The following is a 23,546-nucleotide window of genomic DNA, read 5'->3' on the forward strand; positions in this document are numbered from 1 at the left end:
GGCAAAATAGAAAACAGTAGATTAAGGAAAGCCATAGAAGGCGAATTATAGATGAGATATCTGTAATGGTCAGATTCTAAAATATTACATAAAATGAGAGTTTGAAATAAATAATTTACTGGAAAAATATGTAAGATACTCTTTTAATGATGGAGTAGTGTAATAAATAAGTAAAGAATGATACAATTTTAAGTATGTTGGTACAAAAATTATTCTTTTATCAAATAAGCCTGCTTTTCTATTATATTTTTTTTGCAATATATATTTTAGGTGAAAAATATGAGTAAAACATAAAAATTATATTAATACATAAATGCAGTAACGAAAATATGTAGATAGACTGAAATAATTTGGCAAATATCTTAAAGCTGATAAATATTAAGATATTTAACGATACATTCTATAAAATATGTAAAATATGTGCTTTCATAAATATACAAATATTAATAATATTAATTTATATTACTTCAATTAATATTCTATGAATTGTTGATGATTTTTTTGTCCTCGTGTGGGACACATGGCAAAATAGAAAACAATAGATTAACGAAAACCATAGAAGGCGAATTATAGATGAGATATCTGTAATGGTCAGATTCTAAAATATTACATAAAATGAGAGTTTGAAATAAATAATTTACTGGAAAAATATGTAAGATACTCTTGTAATGATGAAGTAGTGTAATAAATAAGTAAAGAATGATAAAATTTTAAGTATGTTGGTACAAAAATTATTCTTTTATCAAATAAGCCTGCTTTTCTATTATATTTTTTTGCAATATATATTTTAGGTGAAAAATATGAGTAAAACATAAAAATTATATTAATACATAAATGCAGTAACGAAAATATGTAGATAGAGTGAAATAATTTGGCAAATATCTTAAAGCTGATAAATATTAAGATATTTAACGATACATTCTATAAAATATGTAAAATATGTGCTTTCATAAATATACAAATATTAATAATATTAATTTATATTACTTCAATTAATATTCTATGAATTGTTGATGATTTTTTTGTCCTCGTGTGGGACACATGGCAAAATAAAAAACAGTAGATTAACGAAAGCCATAGAAGGCGAATTATAGATGAGATATCTGTAATGGTCAGATTCTAAAATATTACATAAAATGAAAGTTTGAAATAAATAATTTAATGGAAAAACATGTAAGATACTCTTGTAATGATGAAGTAGTGTAATAAATAAGTAAAGAATGATACAATTTTTAAGTATGTTGGTACAAAAATTATTCTTTTATCAAATAATTCTGCTTTTCTATTATATTTTTTTTTGCAATATATATTTTAGGTAAAAAATATGAGTAAAACATAAAAATTATATTAATACATAAATGAAGTAACGAAAATATGTTGATAGAGTGAAATAATTTGGCAAATATCTAAAAGCTGATAAATATTAAGATATTTAACGATACATTCTATAAAATATGTAAAATATGTGCTTTCATAAATATACAAATATTAATAATATTAATTTATATTACTTCAATTAATATTCTATGAATTGTTGATGATTTTTTTGTCCTCGTGTGGGACACATGGCAAAGTAGAATACAATAGATTAACGAAAGCCATAGAAGGCGAATTATAGATGAGATATCTGTAATGGTCAGATTCTAAAATATTACATAAAATGAGAGTTTGAAATAAATAATTTACTGGAAAAATATGTAAGATACTCTTTTAATGATGGAGTAGTGTAATAAATAAGTAAAGAATGATACAATTTTAAGTATGTTGGTACAAAATTTATTCTTTTATCAAATAAGCCTGCTTTTCTATTATATTTTTTTTTGCAATATATATTTTAGGTGAAAAATATGAGTAAAACATAAAAATTATATTAATACATAAATGCAGTAACGAAAATATGTAGATAGAGTGAAATAATTTGGCAAATATCTTAAAGCTGATAAATATTAAGATATTTAACGATACATTCTATAAAATATGTAAAATATGTGCTTTCATAAATATACAAATATTAATAATATTAATTTATATTACTTCAATTAATATTTTATGAATTGTTGATGATTTTTTTGTCCTCGTGTGGGACACATGGCAAAATAGAAAACAGTAGATTAACGAAAGCCATAGAAGGCGAATTATGGATGAGATATCTGTAATGGTCAGATTCTAAAATATTACATAAAATGAAAGTTTGAAATAAATAATTTAATGGAAAAACATGTAAGATACTCTTGTAATGATGAAGTAGTGTAATAAATAAGTAAAGAATGATACAATTTTAAGTATGTTGGTACAAAAATTATTCTTTTATCAAATAAGCCTGCTTTTCTATTATATTTTTTTTGCAATATATATTTTAGGTGAAAAATATGAATAAAACATTAAAATAATATTAATACATAAATGAAGTAACGAAAATATGTTGATAGAGTGAAATAAACTAATAATTTGGCAAATATCTTAAAGCTGATAAATATTAAGATATTTAACGATAAATTCTATAAAATATGTGCTTTCATAAATATACAAATATTAATAATATTAATTTATATTACTTCAATTAATATTCTATGTTTATGATTATAACATAAAATAAAAATCATATATACTATATTTGATACTCTGAAGATGTTGCTGTTCTAAAATTAATCCTACTCATGGTACTTTTGTTATAATGTTCAGTGACCTAACTTAATGGAAATTAGATTTTATTAAATGCCATTTATAAAAGAGTAGTGAGCGTTAGTTCTTGGGATAGTTTGCATGTATTTTAATATACAGACAATTGTGCTGTGAATAGTGACTTAAGTCTTACTCTTAATGTTAGTTTAAGTAGTCTGATTTAATTTAAATTTGGGAAATACATACTGATGTATTTATTCCGCAATTGTCTTGCTTGTATGCTGATGTAAGTACAAAATTACAAGAGTAATACGTTAATTTGTAAATTAGGTAAATTATACTAAGCATATGTAATAACATCTAAATAACATTGATTAATTAGATTTAAAAAATTGTATTGTTAGTTATGGTTTTGTTTTGTAGATTTCACTATATCAAAACATAGTCTTACTTCCTGCAACTCACTACAAGATGGCCGTCAATGACGTTGAGCGCCAAAATACGGCACCGTGCAGATAAACAAACTGTTAAAACTCAAACACTTCCACCGATAATGTTAGTATCAAGTCAAAGCTCGTTGAAACTTTCGTTCACGGTATCGAACTTTATTGTTTATAAGACAGTATCGAAAACACCGATTAAAATTCACTTTTCAACCGACACGTACATTCACAAATTCAACATGGCCGAATCCAAGTCGAATAACGTCTAAGCAGAGACTGCGTGATGCTATCTGGCAACGTTCCAGAGTCCGGAACGGTCCAATGAATGAAGTTAGGACGTACGTTAGCGGGGGAGAGACCGCCGCGGCTACGCGATGTTTTCTTCGGGCGTTAATAATAGTTTGACGGTTTCGTTGAGGTTTGACGCGAAGGCTGTCCGATTGGGACCAATAAGGAGAGCGCGTAAGCGGTTACTCATTTCGTAGTCGATAATTCGATTTTAATTGTAAATAAAGGCGCTTTATCTGGATGTGTCGAAAGACTATGATTAATGTCCCGTGGGTTGCATATATATGCATAAGACATTTCAGAATGACCGAAAACGGTCGATGCGTAGTGTTATGTATCGGTATAAATTAATAGTTTTGATGTAAAACCTTGGTGTAGAATTATTAAAATAAATTCAAATGGTTATTTCAATGAGATTATAACCATAAATAAAAGACAAATGTTAATCAACTCATTGTTGATATAGACTACATATTGTTTTATATACCGAGTGTTCAATTTTCAATGTCGTATGAATTTAATAGTTGCTATTATGATTTTAATCTCAGATTATAATAACATACTGTAATGTTTGACTGAATATTTCAAAATCTATTTTGTCTCATAATCTACAACTATTACTTCAAATATTAATACCATAATAGTGGCTAATTTTGGAGAATCATAGTCTGCTACAAATTAAATAACGCCACTTATGGCCTTGGAATAAGAGACTTTATTACACTTTATTTAGATCGATGGTATTTTATACAGCTTTTGAATAACCTCTAGACAAACTACAACGCCCTCTATCTATTATACTTCTTCTTTTCTACATACTCGGAATTCACTCTTATATTGACATGAATTATATATATAACAAGTGGTGGCTATTTCTGGAGAATCCCAATCCGTATACGGTGATTTCCGCCTGATTTTGCTACGTTGCCTTTTACAAGCAATCGAGAGATAGAATTCCACGTACTACAACAGCTATTTTGGATTTGAAGATTAAGTAAGCCTTGTAAGATTAAAAATGTAGTTGTTTATGGTTTAATTGTTCTTGTACTGCTCATATTTTGATTATAAATGCTAGGTAGTAATAGATCAATCATGAATTTCTGAAAATCGTCAAAAACCTATTGTAATTTGAACAGATATATGAGGACATCACAGACAGTAATAAAGGCCCAGAACTGCTAGATTTCTGCATTTCAACAGACATCTCATTAAATCAAATTAGTATAGAAAGCTTGTACGATCTCACATCTGATCACACTCCAGTATTGTTAACACTGGGCGCGACAATCCTAAGAACAAAAAAGGGCTAATCTTACCAACAAATATAGTGACTGGGGCAAATTCAGATTAATACTGCAGTAACAAATCAGTTTAAAAGTATAGATGATTTGAGCAAGAGACCAAAAATATAATTGAACAAATTCGGTCAGCTGCAAAAGATGCTACCCCAATAACAAAAGAGAAATCAGAATATGAAGTAATTAACCCCCTCGAAATTAGAGAAATGATAAAAGAAATGCGAAAAGCTAGAAGAGTACGGCACAGAACCGACCAAACGAATCAAGAGATCAAACAATATAAACCGAATTGCTTTCAAGAATGGCTATGGAAAGCAACTCGACTTAACAGCCAGCAACAGCCGATTTAAAATGATCGAAATGAATGGGTTTGACGCAACGATGAAAAAGCTGAATCGTTCGCACAATACTTAGCTAACATATTTCAACCTAATGATATAGAATCTACCATGGATACATCTCTTGTTTATCAACCCGATGTAGATCTAAATCTAATTTCTCCATTGGAAGTTGCCACTGAAATTCATAACCTCAATCCTAAAAATGCACTTGGTATAGATGACATTTCACCTGGACCATTGAAAGAACTATCACGAAAAGCAATCGTCATGTTGACATATATATTTAATGTCTGTTTAAGACTGAAGCATGTTCTGGAATGCTTTAAGGTGGCACAAATAATTATGCCCAAAGAACCTGACAAACCTGCAGAACAGTACCTGCAATATCAAAAGTATTTGAGAAACTAATATTTAAACGTGTTAAGTAAACGAGTCTCGCACGAAATTGCGTTTTCGACATTTAAAACTATTTCAGCTGGAGTTCCACATCGTAGCGTCTTAACACCTCTCCTATATCTGCTGACATCCCAACAACAAAAGAAACACCACTTGGAACCTCTGCTGACGACACAATTATTATGGCAAACGACATATCTCTGCCTAAGGCAGTAGAAGAAGTACAAGTGACTGTCAACAAAATCTACAAATGGACGAAAGATTGGAAAATTCAACTTCATAGCTCCAAATCTGTTCATTTTCATTTTGCATTGCGGCGAAATAATTAAAACTAAATTGTATCACTCAATGGATGCCCGATTCCTCAAGCAGGATCAGCTAAATACCTTGGAATCCATCTTGACTGTAGATTAAATTGGAAACATCACGTTAGACAAAAAGCAAAACACATTAGAACCAAAATAAAACAACTATACTAGTTAGTTGCAAAATACTCTCAACTTATTCTAAAATCAAAGAGATTGATTTCCTTTGAATCATAAAGTCAATTTGGACCTATGGGGTTGCACTAAAAATTCCAATCCAATGCTATCAAAACAAAATTCTTCGATTAATTATCAATGCCTATCGCTACGTAACCAACGAAGAACTGCGCGATACATCAAAATCAAATAGATATACCAAGTGATCCAAGACTTTGCTTGGAAACATGAAATAAGGTTGCTAAACCACAGTAACGTGGAAGCTTGACGATCTACTAAGCAAAGACCGCATGTGTTAAACGAGCACAATCCAGCAGGTGTCTTCAGTTGTTGATCAGAGAAGATCAGAGAAGCCTATTTCCGGAATAAGACGACATGACAACAATATTCACTAGACTTGACTTCATTCTATTAATATATGCAAAATTTAGTGCATTTTTATAACACAAATTATAATATTTTCAATATTAAATTCATTATTATCAATTTAACATAAAATGAAATTCATTCATATTTTAGATTGTATTGGTATATCAATTCCTAGTCAGTTTGTAATAATATATCGCAAATTAAACACCTTAATATTCTTTTGTGGTGTGTGTAATCATCGATTCATAATGATAATGGTGTTGTTAGTACGACATGTTCACACTAAATTGAAGTGTCATTCGATTCATCGAATAAATGACAATAAAATTAATTTATTTATAGATCCTATTATATATATATATATATATCAGATAAAAAGAAATATCAAAACAAGTATTTAGTCGGCTTGGTTGGTGCAGTGTTGAAGTCGACGAGACGGTCGACCTACTGTTGCGATAGTCGTGGGTTCAAATCCTGCTGGGGCATGGTTGTAAAAATGTTTGTGATTGTTTAATATTTGCGATTGCCCTAGGTAAGAGTGTAAAATCCGACAAGGAAAATGATCCGAGTTACGCCAGTAACAAGGCTAGGTAAGACCGGATGTCTTTTGGGATGATTTCTAAGTTGGTCACTCGCCAGTTGGTAAGGTTAATGCCGAGGAGCGTATTTCGGAGCCCACGTATTTAGATATTAGATTCTTAACTAAAAAATATTCTGCAATGGAAACAAATAAAATATAATTGAGATATTTTTCTTAAATATATATAAATTTATTCGATATTTAAAAATAAATAAATGAGAATTATCTTCAGTTAACACATTTACAATTAAACACATTATATAGTGTTTTTAACTTATATATAGTGTTAATATTTATATAGTGTTAATAATGTTTGTCGGTGATATTTTAGAATCTCTTTCATACCATTTAAGGTATATCTGGACTAACTGACCAAAGTCTTAGATATTTCTAATCCAGTCTGGTTCTAATGTGATTGAAATTGTTGCGTTTTCCTCACAGATCACAGATAATTTAGAAAATATTAGATTTGTTTTTAAGAAATATTAATGTGGATAAAAAAATATAAATGATTTATTAGGAATAGAAACCTTTATTCTAAAATAGTAATACTATTATAGAAAATATTAATTATTATTAGGCAAATGAGTTATATTGTTTTAAGTAAATTTCCATTTGTATTGTATCGAGAAACACCCGGAATACAAATATCTGTCGAAAATAACAATATTTGTATTATGTATCACGGCATTCAGGTCGTGAATGAGGTGAAGTATGTACGCTGACATATATCAACACGAATTCTGGACCATTGTCAACAATTATTTCGACCTGTCATTGATCTATATTTATGAAGTCGGTGAAGGTTCGTTTTCAGAGTAGTTAGTATAATATTACACATACATTAATTTTTTACTATTACTTTTTATATTAAAATAAAACAAACTGTATTTTAGTTTAATAGATTTTATCAACATCTATCAATATTACGAGCGGCAGCAATTTTTCACCAAAGATCCGAAATGTCCGATCTAGTCGGCGTCTAAAAAATGACAACAGAAAATTCTCTCCCGCATGCGAACCACACGCGCACATGTTTTATGAAAAATTATTTTGAGAAATAATGCCATGCATCATCTAAACACACTCATTCTCGGGCACGTAATCGATTGAGTTCAGACTTACGTTATTAGATCGAGAGAACTGTAATAATATTTCAAGCACAGGTTGAAAAGTTTCCGGTATAATCTTTTAATGGTCCGTGATTTAAAATTAAACACATTTTTTTTTAACAAAGAGTACAACTTAATCATTTTACATTTGTTTTTCCGTCATATATGTGCATATGTGTCACCCATTTGCTTTTCTTATATTAAGTAACAAAATATAGAAAGATGTATTTTTTAGTCGAAACAGTCGATAGTCAAAAAACTAGCGATTACTATTAGAACATAGTAATTACTATTTTCAGTCAAATGCACGACTGTTTTTTTTTGTGAGAAATTGTGAGAGAGGAAAGGAGGGAGATAATTACTTGGGGCAGTTAATTTTATATGTGATTATATTTTCCAACGGTAGTATAAGCGACACGGAGATGTATAAATTTCTTCACGAACTAACTTTAAAAAAGAAAAGGAAAAAATAATTACTGAATACTATTATAATAATAATACATAACATACAATTTATAATTTAATTTTAAACGAAGTAGAATTACTTTTATATTTGAATGTTCTGTGGATCTGTAAAAAAGAAAAGAGTTTTTCTCTGGAATGGAATAATACTCCACAAATGTTTTATTGCATTTTAACGTGTTAATTGTTATATTTGACCTACTACTACTAAATAAAAAAAAACTGATACATGATATAACTAAAATTGATCCGAATGAAATGATATAAATATTTTATTTATTATTGAACATTAACAATCTTGAAAAATATCGTACCAAATGCTATAATATTAATATACAATATATTGTTATTTACAAGCAAACTATCAAAAAAATCATAAAACTACATATATGACATATAAATCTATGTAAGCATATATTGGGTACATTTTTGTCAAGGTCGCGGCTAGGACGACAGAGTCCGAACGTTAAAAATCAGTCGAATGAAACTAGTAGAACCAAAAATAGTAACTAAAAGTGACTGAAACAGTCGATAGTAAATAGTAACAAAATCAGTCGGGCCGAAAATAGCGACTGAAAACAGTCGACTGAAACAGTCACTGGTAAAAGTAGTAAAATCAGTTGAACCAAAAATAGCGACTGAAACAGTAGAAAAGTAGTTAATTACTAAACGGTTGATAGTTCCCAACACTAATTGAAAACTATATGGATATACAACATTAAATAATGGGGATTATTGGAATGGATGATAATAGATTATGTGTAGGGACGATGGGAATTTTTTTACTAAAAAACTTCGAACATTCTACCCTAATGTTATCTTTATTCTATACTTTTAACAATAAAAGCTGTTTTTAAATATACAAGAAGTATAGAGCTGCAGCCCCAGAAGTACAGCCCAGCCTGTTGATCAGTAAAAATATTTTATAATTCATGAACACCAAATTTTTAATGAACGAATAAAATCTGCTAAAGCAAACAATATTTCTATATTTCCTAATGTCCTGAAGATTTTGAATTATCTTCCTCTCATCTGTTGTAATGCTTTCTGACAACCAACGCATTTTTGTAATCAGGGTGGTAGCATAACGCTAATATGGCCCCATTTATATCAGGTGACAGCTTAAAAAACTACTTTATAAGCTCTCTTTTAGTTGTCATGTAATAACATTAAATCTGCTAAAGGAAACAATATTTCTATAGGTCCTAATGTCCTGAAGATTTTGCATTATCTTCTTTTCATCTGTTGTAATGCTTTCCAACAACCAACGCATTTTGTAATCAGGGTGGTAGCATAACGCTAATATGGCCCCATTTATATCAGGTGACAGCTTAAAAAACTACTTTATAAACTCTCTTTTAGTTGTCATTTAATAACGTTAAATCTGCTAAAGCAAACAATATTTCTATATTTCCTAATGTCCTGAAGATTTTGAATTATCTTCCTCTCATCTGTTGTAATGCTTTCTGACAACCAACGCATTTTGTAATCAGGGTGGTAGCATAACGCTAATATGGCCCCATTTATTTGACACATGGTGACAGCTTAAAAAACTACTTTATAAGCTCTCTTTTAGTTGTCATGTAATAACATTAAATCTGCTAAAGGAAACAATATTTCTATAGGTCCTAATGTCCTGAAGATTTTGCATTATCTTCTTTTCATCTGTTGTAATGCTTTCCAACAACCAACGCATTTTGTAATCAGGGTGGTAGCATAATGCTAATATGGCCCCATTTATATCAGGTGACAGCTTAAAAAACTACTTTATAAGCTCTCTTTTAGTCGTCATGTAATAACATTAAAATGTAACCTCAAATTGCAATCCTACAGCCGATCTAATATGGTTTTTGCGGAAGTTTGCCGTAGTAACAATTGTTACCTTGATCCTCATTTAAAGTTGTAATTAGTAGCTTCAATACTTCACTAAATTCCTTCAAGGATTCAAGTGTTAGTCTTACTCAACTTATATAAGTCGTTTGAGTTTATTGTATACTACAACACTTTAAAGCATAACATATATAGCATTAAAAAGCTATTACAGTTACGGTAGTTTAAATAGTATTTTTTTATTTACCGATACATGTTTTATGTTAAGCAATGTACTAATGCTGGTTTCAATTTACTAAACCGTCATCTAAAATAAAATAGAATTCTTTATAAATAATTAGTAATTAAATCAATCACATTTTAAGAACAAAATACAGTTTATCTAGCAAATACAAGGTAATATAAAGGATTAACTACTATTAGGTAATTATGACTATTTAATGCTTAGGTTACTTCTCTTTACATCGATTTATTTTAAAAACAGTGGTGCTGTGATCAATCAACAATCAGGCTCCATATTTGGAAGCGATGCACTTCAACGATACACTTCAAATTAATTAGGTCCATTGCGACGGATTGGTTGAAATTAAGCTCGACTAAGGGGTTGTTGCTCTTTAAAAAAGTGTACGACTCAGCGGGTATTTATTGGGAGATAAAATTATCTCGCTGACGTATGGACCGCGGCAGGAAATAATTTATTTGTACCAAATGGTAAAAGGACAATATTTATAGGCCCTTGTTTCTAATTAATACCGAAAAATTTAGATGTTACGGAGGAAATTTGTTTCCCTAAACTATCTTTATTAGGTGAGGTGCTTGATCGTATATTATTTCTAATAGGAAGCATTAGTAACACTTCGTAAACCTCTAGAAATATAGTGGATGTTCAGTTTAGTCAAGTGAAACAAAGTCTTTATTATTTGGCTTGATGCCGAGTTTCCGGACACTGCCCGAGGAAAATCAACCATCAAGGATTGGTAGGCTAAGTTTAGACGTGGTAAAATGAGCACCGAAGACGGTGAACGTAGTGGACGATCAAAAGAGGTTGTTACCGACGAAAACATTTAAAAATCCATAAAATGATTTTGAATGATCGTACATTGAAACTGAATGAAATAGCAGACACTCTAAAGATATCAACTGAAGGTGTATATCATATCATTCACAAATATTTGGGTATGAGAAAGCTCTGCGCAGTGGGTGTCGCGCGAGCTAACTTTTCAACAAAAACAACGACGAGAATTGATGATTCGGAGCGGTCTTCGAAGATCATCAAGCGTAATAAACCCGAGTTTTTGCGTCGATATGTGACAATGGATGAAACATGGCTCCATCATTTCACTGCGAAGTCCATTGACAGTCATCCTAGTGGACTACTCACGATGGACCCGCTCCAAAGCGTCGGAAAATCCAACAGTTAGCTGGCAAGGTTATGCGTCTGTATTTTATGATGCGCATGGAATAATTTTCATTACCTACTTTGAAAAGGGAAGGATCATCAATAGCGATTATTGCATAGCGTTGTTGGACCGGTTGAAGGATGAAATAGCCGAAAACAGCTGCATTTGAAGAAAAAGAAAGTACTGCTTTACCAAGACAATGCACCATGTGACAAGTCAGTGAAAACGATGGCAAAAATCTATGAATTGGGCTTCGAATTGCTTCCTCATCCACCGTATTCTCCAGATCTGGCCCCAGCGACTATTTCCTGTTCTCATATCTTAAAAGGATGCGCGTTGGAAATAAATTTTCGTTGAATGAGGGGTTGATCGCCGAAACTGAGGCTTATTTTGAAGGAAAGGGTAAATCGTACTACAAAAATGGTATCGAAAAGCTGGAGGGTCGCTATAATCAGTGTACCCTTGAAGGGAATTATGTTTAATAAAAAAAACTAATTTTACCAAAAAAATGTCATTTACTATAGTAGGCCGGGGACTTTTTAATTGATCTGTTACAGATACATATTGAGACAAGTTTAAATTAGTTTGGTTCAATGTTTTTGCTGCACTTTTTGACGTAGTTTATATTCTAAAGAAAAAACAAAAACAATACCTTAATATTTACAAAGGCCTTTCCAATTCTTTCTAAAAGAAATCCAATTTCCTAACTGTAGTATACATTGAAAATGTTCCATAACCTCAGTATTACCGTTATCCCTAGATCCCATACCCTTGATACGATCTTTATGGCAAACTTTATCTATCCTAAAGCTATAGAATCTACATAACGTTCAGTATTGTATGAAAGTTTCGGAAAATGCCTTATAGCGACGTATTTTACTGTTTTGTAACTGGATAGTTCCAAAATTTGAATTTCCGAAAATATAGTAGAATACAATTAAAACACATATGAAAAATGAAAAAGAATTATATATATATATATATATATATATATATATATATATATATCTGACGTATGTATATATCTGTCTACTTCTGAAGTATCAGATAATGTATTGGTTGAAAGGGAATCACATTTATTGGTAATCTAAAACCTCTCTGGATCTACCGAAAGTATTATGAGGATATTTTTTAATATAAATAAAAATGAAAATCATAAAAACCTAATAAGTGTTGTCGTAGAAGACCTTTAGATACTAATTGTTACTCAGTAAATTAACATATTCGCGGAGACTTAAGAATAAGCTTCATTCTCATATAGTAACAGATTTATTGTCTCTTGTATTAACTCTAGAACTTTAACACTCGAGTAGGACACAAATTCAAATGTTCGTGTGATTTGGTTCGCTGCAATCTTCTGATTTTCTGTTAGTTGTCCCAGTAGCTGTCCAGTAACATTGTTTCATATTCTAAGGCGAAATCTTGGATAGTTTCTTAAAATCATTTGATTTCAACTTCATTGTGAAGCTCTTCGTTGGTTAGATGCTATAAGCGTTGGTAATTAATCATAGAAATTTGTTTTGGCAACGTTGGATTACTAGTTGGTTTGATGTTTTAGTGCGAACCCATATTTAGACTGAAGAAAATGATATTTTTGATTTCGAAGCATCTTTTGACTGTGTGAAACCAGTGCTGCTGGTGCTTGATTTTGAATCTAATCTGTTCTGCTTTTTGTCTAACATACTGATATGGTTAGGAACAATGTATCAATTAAAAAAATGTTTATAACGTAAAATATGTTTTATTTAATCGTGTATAAAATTTGTTGGTACCCTCTTTGTAACGAACTATCAATTTAGGTATGTGGTCTATAGAAATAATTGTTCTATCGTACTTGATTACGCTGTAATCTATAGGTTAACAAAATCGATTTCAATCTGATGACATTCAAATTACTTCCGATCCAGAAAACCGAATACAGATTATCGAACATTAACCGTATATTTACGTACCTGCGTTACTGTACTACGTTATTTTACTTTGACATCGTTAATTTAAGTTACCTATCTTCAATAATTTTAATTATTTGGCTTGCCTTTAATGTAAAATTTCTTCTCAGACAGTAAGTTCGTTCACTAAGAATCAATGATGTGTCAGATTCTTGAATGATCTTGAATTTAAATTTATCTTTTATATCTACAGGTGATGGACAAAATAATATGAACGTTTGATATATATACAATATTTATTTATTAATAACCGTAATTCCTCTGTGAATAGATTCGTAGAGTGTCTGAATGTTGTCCGAATGTTGTATCATCACTACATAGTATAAAACAAAGTCGCCTTTTCTGTCCCTATATCCCTATGTGCGCTTAAATCTTTAAAACTACGCAACGGATTTTGATGCGGTTTTTTTCAATAGATAGAGTGATTCAAGAGGAAGGTTTATATGTATAATACATGCATAATATACTAAGGCAACATTGCTAATTTTAGAGGTTTCTAACGTGATGTCGTAAATTAACCTGTTCTTTTAGGCTTATTTAGCAATTAGCAAAAACGCTGCCTAACCCTACGAGTTAGATAAAATTAGTGTACTACAGTATTGTACACCATAAAAAGGTCTACAAAAAAGTCCGCGATGGTATATGTTTATCTTTTAGGGATAACCCACATTAACCATTTTTATTGTTTACTTTTTACGTGAGAAAATGGCTTATTTACGAAGCTATTTTAAGCAATACGGCATTAATCCTTATCGAATTAAGTACCTTAAATACAGTGTGCAATTAATATAGATCAATATGGTTCCTTACAGCATGTAAATTAAACAAATATTTTCGGAGATATTACAAATTTAAAATTTGCGTTTAAAAATGTGTAATGTAATAAAAATTGTACGAATTTGGATATTCCAAAGATAGCAGGAAATCTTCATAGTAAGTATAGGGGAAGAGGAATTGTTTTACTCCAAATTTAATGCGTGCAGGCCAAGGGCAGTAATGAATGAACCAAAAATACTGGATCGATTTTAATCATGTTTTCATTGAGTGACATAGGCATATATATTTTATGCCCGTGCAAAGTCGGAGCGGGCCGCTATGTTTTTATATACAACGTTCATGTTTTTTCTGTAGTGTATTTAATTTAGTATCAGCATTGCACTCGTGCGAAGCCGGGGCGGGTCGCTAGTTTTTATATAAAAAGAGTTAATGATCGCTCCACCACTTTTTCCGCAAAAAGTTTTGCGTTGTAACTTTTTTATTAATATTGGCTTCAATCTTTATCTTGAAACATTCGAGACTAAATATACAAAATGTATAAGAACAGTAAGTACACAAACTATTTTATAGATATAAACATAATTTAATAAAATTATTTTAGAGAAAATTGTCTTTCTGGAAAGCATACATAAAAGAATTAGGGACGTGCAGTTTTTTAAGGGATGTAAGACATCCTTTCATACACTCCTACCGGGCATAGGATTTTAATGGTGTAAAGGTAACCCTCGGAGAGGTTTAATGGAACTTCCAGACATTACCTTAAAAATAATTCAATTAAAGGCATAAAATAATGTAAGAAACTTGAATATTTCAAAATGGTTCGTTGTGGCACTCTTGGCAAGTCAGTAACAAAAAAGTGGAAAGACAATAAAAAATTATAGAAAAAAGTAAAAGTTACAACAGGATTCAATTGGGTTTTGTTGTTAATTGCAGATATATTGTTGGTTGAGAAGGACATTCCCTCAAAAACTGTTTGGATATCTGGAAGGAAGCATTCTCAGCCATAACACTTACGGTTTGTATGGACTCGATAAAATATACAAATGAAGTAATTGATAAATGATCGTGAACATGTTTTAGACAGATTAGAAATTGACAGTTTAGTGATTGAAATGGACAGTGAGTCGTAAAGTGAAAGTGAAGGAAACTTTTAGGATATGTGATAATGCTGTGCACTGCTGGAAATTCCTGGAAATTCTGGAGTGATGAGAGTGGAAACAACTAGAGATATGCACATAATTAATTGAATATAACTGTAGAAAATGGTATTGTAGGGCGTGAAAAATCTAAAATAGCCATCATTCAACGGTTCCAAAACAAAGTGTTATGTGCTATAGTCGGTGGTTCCTAGTACATCTCCAATGAAGTCATAACAACGTGATATCCCTCCAAAATTTATTATAATGAATATTATTAAAAGTGTTGGTTTCAAGTATTTCAAAAGAGTGGCTATTCTAGAGTGATAAGAGACGTGCGTAGACGAAAACGCTTACTGCCATCCGACCACAGAAAAATAATTAGAATAAGTGATTTTGCACAACATATCACTTATTGATTTATAACATGTAGATAGTATGACACAATAGTTGTTACTTGCCGATGCATTTATTTATCAGTACTATTATTTACTAATACCATGGTCCGTCAGCATAATTAGTTACCCGCGCTATTAACTGTTTCTCAGGTACGTTTTCATTTGGTTTTCAGAACTTTCACGCCACCACCTCGACATCAAGATCTCTCACGCGTAGAATATGCTTTATTTATATTGCCATTTATTGTGTAAGTAGCTGCTATATAATTTATTTATTTTGATATCTGTTTTTATTTTTTGAAGATGTTAATTTATTTTATTTAAATGTAATTTTAATTTTACGCCCTGGGTTGTCCAACCATACTGTCATCGATTTTTCAATAATCATTTATCAACCATTTATTCTACTCGATTGTTGAGCTGATTTTCTTCTTGCGATTATATTTCCGATGTTTTTATAAGCAGTTATATCTATTTTAGTGAGGAAATATAGGACACCGTCCAGCGAATGGTACTGCGATCGCTTGATGTTATTTTCAGCGATTAAAATCCGGGTCGGGATAGACGCGAGCCATTTGCTAAAGGTAAACAAAAGCTTGAACATCCACAACATGCATTAACAGGAGATACATAGCTTACCGTTTGGTTGACTTGATGCTTGATTATCGAAGTGATTATCCGTCATTAATACCTGGAAATGGACATAAGTTAATTAATATACTAAGACATGAAAGATGCAGGTGCATGGTCAATAAATTGTTATAGATGTGTTTGTTACTAATTAGTTAATTATTCATTATTTCTATTCATTATTTTTGAGTGAAACTGAATAACTGATAATTAAAATGTACTATATCTAGTTGTTGCACTGTTATTGAAAATGTGTTAAAAGAAATAATGTTCTGCAATATTCCTGGACGGCTTACAAGCTACTACAAATTACTTGAAATTGAGAAATTGAGAATTGACAAAATTGATCCTACCGAACTTATGTCAAAAGCTGGAGACGTATCTTCTTGAAAGAACATTTTAGAGTTTCGCATGAAGAGGAATTCTCAACATGTAAACCTAGTTTGGTTTCATTTTCCCAGGGAGTGCCTTGGGACCACTTCTGTATCCGCTCTACACTATGATATCTCATTAACAAAAAGAGACGGTTTTTGGAGAATTGGCCGACGGATCTCTGCCTAAATCTGTAGACAAAGTACAAGCGGCAGTCAACAAGATCCACAAAAGGACTAGAGAATGGAAAATACAGCTTAATAGCTCCATATAAATTTGGCATTGTAGTGAAATAACAAAAACCTAATTATGTCTCGTGGCGTCATATTACTACCTTAGTTACAAAATGATTGTGAGAAATCATCACAAAAGATAACAGGCATAAAAAATGTAAAAAAATATGTTGCATTTCATTCCCAGGGACAGGGAAAAAACAAAAAAGAAATAATGCCTGAGGGTAAGAGGGTAGCAGTACTAGTAAAGAATATGATGATTTTATTGCTCTTGCGATCAGGAGCCGTGTTCAACCATGGACATCAACAATTGATTTAAAGTTCTGTTTCTAAAACGATGAAAGAGAAATGTTCACCATCCTTGAACGCCATCCAAATATAAAAAAGTGTTCATACAACATAATAGGTCGTGTAAAAAGATTATTTTCTTTAGCAGGTACATTTAAAAATCTTCTAGCCGTGAAAGCAAATTGTTCTTTTACCGATTAATAGACAGGTTTGAATTAGTTCACTATTCTGTTTACATAACCCAAAACCAGGCTGTATTTTGTAATTTGTACTTTGTATCTTAAATAAAAGTAGTTAAAATACTGTTTTTTATATTTCAAATATAAGAAAAATATTTCGTATTTAGTATTTTAAACATATACGAGATTGTCATGTATCTTTCGCAGCTCTGACAGCAATATAGAATATTCTTGAAAAAATTGTATTGATAATATTTACTTACGGTCATGTATTAAAACTTATTTCACTCGGTGACATAATTTTTAGGTCTGAGTTTTTTAAGTAGATGAAAAATTATTTTATGCTTATTTTTGATAATAAAAAACGACGTTAACTTATTTGTACCCTGAAAATGACAACTAATTGTTATGAATGACAACTAATTGCATTTTTATAATATACTAAATGTTACTTGAATGTTTTTTTTTGTAATAACACACGATTATATTGTTTTTATCAATTGCTATCATTGCCAACAATTAGTAATTACTTACTTTTATCAATTAGCCACAATCCATGTGATGTAACATATTGGTTAGGGTCTGTGCATCTACAACAAAGCCATATAATAATAATCCAATTATTAAAAATATCATATTGCAAATATTAGCTCATCGAAATCACCTTCGTTCATACTCTAGAAAAGAGGAGATATCGATTAAACAACAACAGGTTTAAGATACGGAAATATTGCATATTATGTCATTACTTTAATACTTGTTTTAACTAATATTATTGCAATATTGTGTTGATATGATCGTATTTGCTTTTATCAATAAAATTAATATTGTTAATTAAACACGTACGTCCAATAAAAGTCAGAACGTAAAGTGTAAAATATTTTTATATCTCTAGTTGAATGATTTTAGAATAATTAAGTAGTGATATTGTTTGTATAATAATTTAATATTAACTATGAAACCTGAAGCATTACTTGCAATTTATTTATAATATCGTAAATTCAAAATTTAATAATTTAAAATAAAAACAAAATTAAATAACAGTTAGGGAACTGTTTTAACAATATTTTATATTCTAACGAAACCGTGGATTAGTTTTAAGCTCGACAATTATTCTGTATGTTTCAAACTTACCCTCAATATACACTAATCAATAGTCAAACACTCGATCACAACATAAACCGCCGTATACGTCGAAATTCGGGCACTATTTTCACTCGTTTTTTTAATTTCACCGAGTTGGAACGAATCGCGCAAATTCAAACACCCCCAGTTTGTTTAATTTTTAACATTATTGCAAAGCAGACATATTTTCAGGGCGTGAAAGAACCATGCTTTCCGTGACATGCGGACTCTGCGCGGCGTTGCCGCGTTTCACCACGTTCGATGAGGGTGGCGGACAAAGAAGGAGCGCTTTTCCGGAGATTTTCTTTATTGTGCACTTGGTGAAACGTTGCATTCTGATTGTTATTAATCAAAACATTGAATTATTAAAGAGAATTGATTTGTAACGGTTAAGTGAGAAGAATTAAGAATTCTGTAGGTTTTTTCGTGAAATCTTGTCAATATTATTTATCGTAAAGATTCTTTTAATAAATGAAATTATTTTTATATCAATTGAAACATGGTAATGTTAAAAATGTTTTATAATATTATAATATATTTTTCTCGGCTGTTGCATGATTATCGAACTAAAATTATAAATTAGTGTTTTAAAGGATTTTTCTTTAAATTTGAAGCTTTATTGTAAAATATCGGTACAATGTATTTTATTCGAAGTATTTTCCATCAATAGCAGCTACTTTGCCCCATTTTTCAGACAATTTACAGATTCATCTTGAAATAACCATGTATCTTTTGAGAATATCCACTTATCGACCCATTTTTTTCATATAAACTTAAGCGTTGCTCAAACAGATCACGACTCGTGTCGGAATAAGTAGTAATCAGAAGGAGCAAGGTCTGAAGAGTATGGCAGGTGGGGTAGCATTTCCCATTTTAATGTTTCCAGATATGTTTTCACTGGTTTTACAACATTTGGTCGAGCGTTATCATACTGAAGAATAACATTGATGTGTCTATGCTCGTATTCCATTTTTCGCTCAGTGCTCTGCTAAAACACTTCAATTGTAGGCGATAGCGATCCCCATTGATGGTTTCATCTGGTATTACTTTCTAATTCTCGCCTTTTTTGGATGTTCAAGACGCTCTCCGTTTTCGGTGTCAAAATCGCCAAATTTAAAGCGTTAAAACCAGTATTCACATACAGCAATCGATGGAGCATGTTTGCCACAAGCTTCATACAGCTATAAAGTACAGTTACGAATGTATCCGATGCGATTTAATACAGAGTAACACCATCTGTTTTAAATACTTTAAAATTTATTTATAATATATTTATTTAGACCTGTCAAAATCATCCAACTATTTATTTGTTCATTACATGTATCTACCGTTGTGACCCTTTCTGTATCTACTTTTGTACATTTTGTATCTACCCTTTCATAGCTTCTGACCTTCCACAATTTTATCCAGTTATTTTACAGTAGTGGCTAAAGAAGTGAAAAACATTCAGGTGGAAGAACATTGCAATGGCTTTTGACAGTCATAATAAAATGAATATTTCTCAAAAAATATCAAAACTTGCGCCATTTCTACATAAGTAATCTTTCCCAAATCTTGTATAAATATAATTTTAAAAAGTGACATTTTGACATTCGTTAGAGTGGGAATATCTATCAAACAATATTCTTGACGATTTTAATTGGTTGGGATTGGCATTTTTGGTATCGTGTATGAAAAACGTAAGATAAAATGGAAGGCGTAAAATGGCACATCTGATTTGTAGAAGAACAAGAAGCTGTGAAACCTGTGTTTTAGTGTGAACTTGTGAACCTAACAATGTCAGTCATACGTAAACCCCTAAGAGATATAGGAATGGATCATAAAGGGTAGATGTTAGATTTAAATACATTGGTAACAAGAAGTTGCGTAAAAATTTACCTCAAAACAAAGTGATCGAGCTATCGATTACAGTAGTAACATTGTTTGGTTTTAAAAGAGCATTCGAGCATAAGGATTTGTTAATGAACAAAAACAATTCATGCTACTAACTAGAATGTTGATCTTTTGAATATTTAGTTCAGAACAGTAATCAATCTATATTACTCGAATATATTTAATTAGTGACAGGAATCTTGCAGTCAATCAGTGAAAAAATCTATAATATTTATAATATTTGGTGCTTGCATCTATCCTGATAGTTTTTTCACATTCAGAAAGTTTTTACGGAGAAAAGGTGGTACGGTATTTTAATCCATATATTTTCATTATTTTATACTTTTCCCATTTTTGTAGGAATATGGCAATATCATGTCGAAAGAACGATGTTGGTTTGGCAGCGATCCAATCATCGATCCATACATCTTTCATTGCTCAATTGACGTTTTTACGACATATAGTAGCTTATCATCTAGACAACAATCTGTAAAAATCATATACTATTGAGCAAAGCAACATCATTTACAAAATATAAACAAAATACATATTTAAATTTTGAATCGTGCTATAACAAAATTAACCCACTTGTGCAACAAATCTTTTAAGTATTAAACACGCAATGGTGACATTTTATTAATTGTGACGGACACAGGGGGAATAGGAAAGGTTAACTGCCCGAAATTAACTTAATCTACTAAATTGGGCGGTGGTGTTTTTCTTATATCTCGACCTTCTTGATCGCTACTTCAAATATTGGATCGAGAATAACCAAATTAACGCACGAAAATAAGATTAGTGCCGTAGTTAAATTGTTATTTGACGTGTAAGGAGAACTTGACGTTTAATTATCACCAAAATTATATTATGTTATTTAGTTAATCCAAGTTACAGGTTTTTAAAACAAATTTAACATTGATGTGGTTGTACTAATACAGTTATTTGTGTGTTGTGTATATTACGCTCAAGTGTTCCGTCGAAAACACAACATCAAACATCAACAAGCACAAGATCTTTAAAAAGGCTGATAAATAAACAGTATATAATAGTAAACCGAAGATTAAACCACCAATGGTTGTTCTATCTCCGTTTCTGTAACTTTTGTGACAACAAACGTGTTTTATTTGAAATAAAAGGAAGAAAAATTGAAGAGATATATAAAATTAATCAGAAATAAGACATATATTTGTCATATCATTCTATCATTCTTCGTTCTTTAGCATCACTAATTTTTTACTGGTTTAAAATAAGATTTGTATTCCAGGTTAACCATAGGGATGGATGTAGATTTGTAATAATATTGTATAAAATATTTTGTATATTAAAAATTGTTGTATAAAATATATTAGTATTATATAGTGAACAATGTTCGAATTTAAGACTATTTGAGCTAGTTTACTGACAAAAGCTGATCCTTAACAAAAGTTTGATTTTCTTTATATACTTAGTGAATGGACTAAAGCTACAGTCTTATATGCTAATTTTAATATACTCTTTAATTAATAAAATATTACTACTAGTGTTGAGAACTATCGACTGAAATCGACTATCGACTGTTTAGTAATTGACTAATTTTTACTATCGACTGTTTCAGTCGCTATTTTTGGTCCAACTGATTTTGTTACTATTTACTATGGACTGTTTCAGTCGTGCTTTTAGTTACTATTTTTGGTTCTACTTGTTTTATTCGACTGATTTTTAACATTCTGACTGTGTCGACCTAGCCGTGACCTTAACAAAAATGTATTCAATTTATATGTAATATATGTAGTATTATGATTTTTTTGGTAGTTTGTTTGTAAATAACAATATATTGTATAAAAATATTATAACATTTTGTTACAATATTTTTCAAGATTGTTAATGTAATATGGTAAAAAGTTTAAAATTGGGAATGATAAATAGTAAAATACATTTAACTGTTTTTTATGGCAACATTTGTGCCATATAGCCGAAAGCAACTTACTTAACAAGAAAAAAAGACAAATTGACGGATTGGAAATCGTTCCGCAATTATTCGAAGCTTTCCTTAAGGCAGTTAAAGTGAATTCGGCTAAAAGTATCACAATTCAAGCTGTAAAGTCACTAAGAGTCGATTGAATGTGCTGAAAGTCTTCTGTTCGTAAACTATTAGGATTAGTAAATATCCATCAATTGAAAAAAATATCTATTCCTGAACCAGTATATCAGTTCATTTACATCGGTGATGTCGGCAAGATACTCCGCCATTAATCGAGTGTATTGGTGGCTGAACTGTTTGCCATTTATAGGGCCCTGATCTCAGTACAAGATGTGCAAAACAAACGATTAGGTATCGCCTTTGATTCAATGAGCATTTTAATGTAGCTCCAATCAGATCTTCCTCTACACCCGCTAGGAGTGCTTATCCAGGAACTAAACTCTAAATTGGAAAGGAGCGGCAAAACTACCACTTTGTTCACTCTGGGATATTTGAAAATGAAAGAGCGGATTACTTAGCCAAGAAGATATAGGGATCACTTACAGAAATTTTCCTTTTCTGGAGTAGAGATATGAAGCACCTCTCTACTAGAATCTTTAGACATCTAAACTAACTCAGATGGTCTCTAACAGAAAACAAGAAGCTTTGGGAGGTGAAAAAGAGTATTATCAAGGTCTTAACACCACTAATATCAGTAGGCTGGACTTAAACTTATTCTCTCATCTCAGAATTGGTTACTGCAAACTGACCCATGAATTTCTCATTAAGGGAAGAAGTCCACCACTGTGCGTCGAATGTGGTGCCACACTATCTACTAAACACATACTAATCGAATGCCGAAGAATACTACCGACTCGCAAAGACAGTTGGTCAACCTGCGAGAGACGATGGGACAATGTCTTAGGCTGGAGAACCTGGACAAGCTGTTTAATTTTCTCAACGTAACAGGACTACTACTACTTTTGTATCTTATATTCTTATCACTGTCATGGGTTGTGCCACAA

At 31.0% G+C, this 23,546-nt stretch overlaps 1 protein-coding gene and 1 long non-coding RNA gene across 12 annotated transcripts in view; one reads left to right on the plus strand and one right to left on the minus strand.

The window, feature by feature from the left end:
* Nucleotides 1-17,869, minus strand: part of LOC143191665 (uncharacterized) — a 183,579-nt gene extending 165,710 nt beyond the window's left edge. For 6 of the 11 annotated variants that reach the window (XM_076396998.1, XM_076397000.1, XM_076396988.1 and 3 more), the window contains exon 1: nt 3,074-3,343. Coding sequence is in view for 1 of the 11 variants with exons in the window: in XM_076396989.1 (XP_076253104.1) it covers nt 16,523-16,574; nt 17,849-17,854 (58 nt within the window). In the remaining 10 variants the exon portion in view is untranslated. Of the gene's footprint in view, nt 1-3,073; nt 3,344-16,522; nt 16,575-17,848 lie in introns of those variants that run through there. The other 5 variants (XM_076396986.1, XM_076396996.1, XM_076396985.1 and 2 more) reach the window with 3 other exon arrangements.
* On the plus strand, nt 16,049-16,580 carry LOC143191693 (uncharacterized). The gene is made up of 2 exons (XR_013004591.1): nt 16,049-16,131; nt 16,364-16,580. It is a non-coding gene; the product is annotated as an uncharacterized LOC143191693 (long non-coding RNA).
* Nucleotides 17,870-23,546: the final 5,677 nt, after the last annotated feature.

Source organism: Rhynchophorus ferrugineus, unplaced genomic scaffold, assembly GCF_030347505.1.
Source record: "Rhynchophorus ferrugineus isolate W39M unplaced genomic scaffold, kcgeb_rfMv2 rfM2, whole genome shotgun sequence".
Lineage (NCBI taxonomy): Eukaryota > Metazoa > Arthropoda > Insecta > Coleoptera > Curculionidae > Rhynchophorus > Rhynchophorus ferrugineus.